We start from the raw sequence: 2,633 nt of genomic DNA on the forward strand, positions 1-2,633 counted from the left end.
GCTAACATGTAAAAACGGCCTATGATCCTTTCCTAATGCCTATTCGATGACCATGGCACGACTAACCGAGTAAGTTCTAGATTCAAAGCATAATAGGAAATGAGCAAGACCTTACACACACATGGAACACAAGTATCTTACATATCACTACTTATCCGGTTCATGTATTTGTTTAACACAGGTCATTCATTTGCCATACTAATGCCACAAAAAGATACACAGTGGTCAAAATGGATGCAATTCACACAGTACAAATAGATCAAACCACTGCAGAAGTACTCATAAATCATAAAATAAGCCAGCTACCTCAAGTACTTGTAATACTCCTAATTATCTATAGATTATGTTACAACAACAATTTACCCTACACGCTTAACTTAATAATCAAAAATAAAATGCACTAAGGGTTAGGGTATACCTGAATACAGTCAAGCACGTGGATCCTGGGTCTTCGACCTTGTTACTATATCATCTGCTGTCTTCTCCCCATCAAGAGCATCTAGAATGGCGGTGGTTGGAGCCTCGCTAGATGAAGTACCTATATCCCTAGCTCGAATGGCTGCTTCCCATTTCTCATTATCAGCCATAAACTCCAATCTTGCCTTTTTCAACTTTTTTTTCTACCTTTTTCTTTGCCTTTTTCTGCATTTTTCTTTCTTTTTCACTATCTGGCTCTTCTATTTTATTTTTTCCTTTCTTTTCCAACTTTTTCTTCTTTTTCTTCAGGGAGTCTACAATGAGATCAAGGATTGAAATTTCTTCCTCCAATTCTTCTACAGCTGGACCTATTGGCATTATAATTTGGTGCTGCTGCAGCACCCCAACCTCAGGCTTAACCTTATCCAACATAGCCCTAAATATAGCAAGATCAACACCTGTCATCTCTTTTGCCTGGGAATTAAATCTATTTCCAAATCTGCAACTCGCGCAGCAATGTCACAAAAGGCTCTAGTGCAGCCTTGATTCTTTTTTCCAAGCAGCAGCAAACTATTTTGCGAAGGCATATAGCTGGGCGTCACACCACTTTGCTTGCTTAGCTACCTTCCTGATATTAATAGGCTGAAATGCCAAACCTATTTCTGCTAGAGAAATTAAGGAATTGGCTTCTGTCTCAGGCATTGAAGCTTTCTGTGCTGACGAATCCTATATATCGACCTAAGGTGTTGCTCCTGCATCTGTAACCGGTGGTTCTGCTACTACCTCTACCCCTATGTCAAGTCTAAGTCCCAGCTAAATCACATCAAACTGGGTGGGGTTGTGAGTTTTCTGAGCATGAACGTCTTCATCAACTCCTACAATCTTTGACACCAACAGATCTGCACAGCTTTATAATAAGACACGAAAAAAGATAAGCATTGTCGACCCTCGACAGCCTTATCTTTATCTTATCTGCAATGATTTCCCCAAAGTTCAAGGGAAGCTGCTGCACCAAACTTGCTACCAAAATTGCTCGATCATCGCCCAGAATATTGTCTCCATTAGTAGGCATTAGCCAAAATCGTACTATGCCTCACCAAAATTTTGCCTCCTGAGTCAATGAGGACTTACAGATTCTCTTATTTGGGTTTGTCACCCAAGACAGTTCTTTGTCAGTGATGATGTTGGTGAACCAAGGATATTGTTTGTCCTTATCCTTTATCTGAGCATAAAATGATAGTATGGTAGCCTGAGCCATAAAGTTGAGGCCGTGCAAGAATCTGTTGGTGGCTCTAGTCAAAATATTAACGCTTACACCCCTCACCCAAACTCTCACTAGAAGAGGATGATCTGCTACTTTTTCACCTGGTTTACACATATTCTCCAACTGGTCTTGGTAATTTCCATAGAACTCCTAAACCAGTGTGGGGAAAAATAAACCTCCCCTTTCTGTAGTCCGTCCTAAGCCGTATTCTTTGAATTTCTTCTCCACTTTAGGGTATCTGCTCAACCCTTTCATTATGATCATCTTTTCTTCTTAGATTGGCCTCTTCACATTCATTCTATCAGTTCTTTACAACCCAACAATATAGATGTTTTCAGCTCTAGGGATTTGCCATCTAGAATTGTTCCTTATTTCTGGGTTCTTACATTTGATAAGAGTCCTCCAAGGTGGAGACTCTTTATCATCTTGTTGCTCAGTAGATGAGGACCCGAAAGTTATTTCTTTGGACTCAGATTCTTTAGATTCTGCTTGATCCTCTTCATTAGCTTCAACATGTTCAGACTCATACTGTTCAGACTCAACTTTTTTAGACCCATCCTGCTCAGAAGCTGTGGTTGACTCAGTATCATCACTATCCTCCACCTCAATTAGTGGAGGTGGTGGAGTTTTCTTTAGACTCTACTTCTTCTTTAGCTTTCTGAGCAAAGGTTCCTCCTCCTCGTAGTCAGATTCCTCATTGAGGAGCTTATGATGTACATCATCTTTGGCCACTTTTTTTGTTTCTGTAAGACTCTTTCTTTTTGGTGCCATTTTAGAGTACCTAAAGATACTTGAAGAACATTAGTCAACCCTAAAGATCACAAACACAGGTCCATTAATAATTTAAGCTCATTTATGATTCAGGCTCCAAGTGTGACGATAATTCGTGACAAGCCATCACGGCCATGATAGCTTATCACGGTTATCATCAACCTTAGATAGAACCCAAAAA

General features: G+C 40.0%; 1 protein-coding gene across 1 annotated transcript in view; it reads right to left on the bottom strand.

The window, feature by feature from the left end:
• Window positions 1–428: 428 nt before the first annotated feature.
• LOC124897991 overlaps window positions 429–2,633 on the bottom strand; it is a 6,428-nt gene continuing 4,223 nt past the window's right edge. The window contains exons 2-5 of the mRNA XM_047411609.1: window positions 2,068–2,250; window positions 1,247–1,316; window positions 707–916; window positions 429–597 (exon numbers count right to left, since the gene is read on the bottom strand). Of these exons, the coding sequence (XP_047267565.1) occupies window positions 429–597; window positions 707–916; window positions 1,247–1,316; window positions 2,068–2,250 (632 nt within the window). The remainder of the gene's footprint in view (window positions 598–706; window positions 917–1,246; window positions 1,317–2,067; window positions 2,251–2,633) is intronic.

This window comes from Capsicum annuum, chromosome 4, assembly GCF_002878395.1.
Source record: "Capsicum annuum cultivar UCD-10X-F1 chromosome 4, UCD10Xv1.1, whole genome shotgun sequence".
Taxonomy (NCBI): domain Eukaryota; kingdom Viridiplantae; phylum Streptophyta; class Magnoliopsida; order Solanales; family Solanaceae; genus Capsicum; species Capsicum annuum.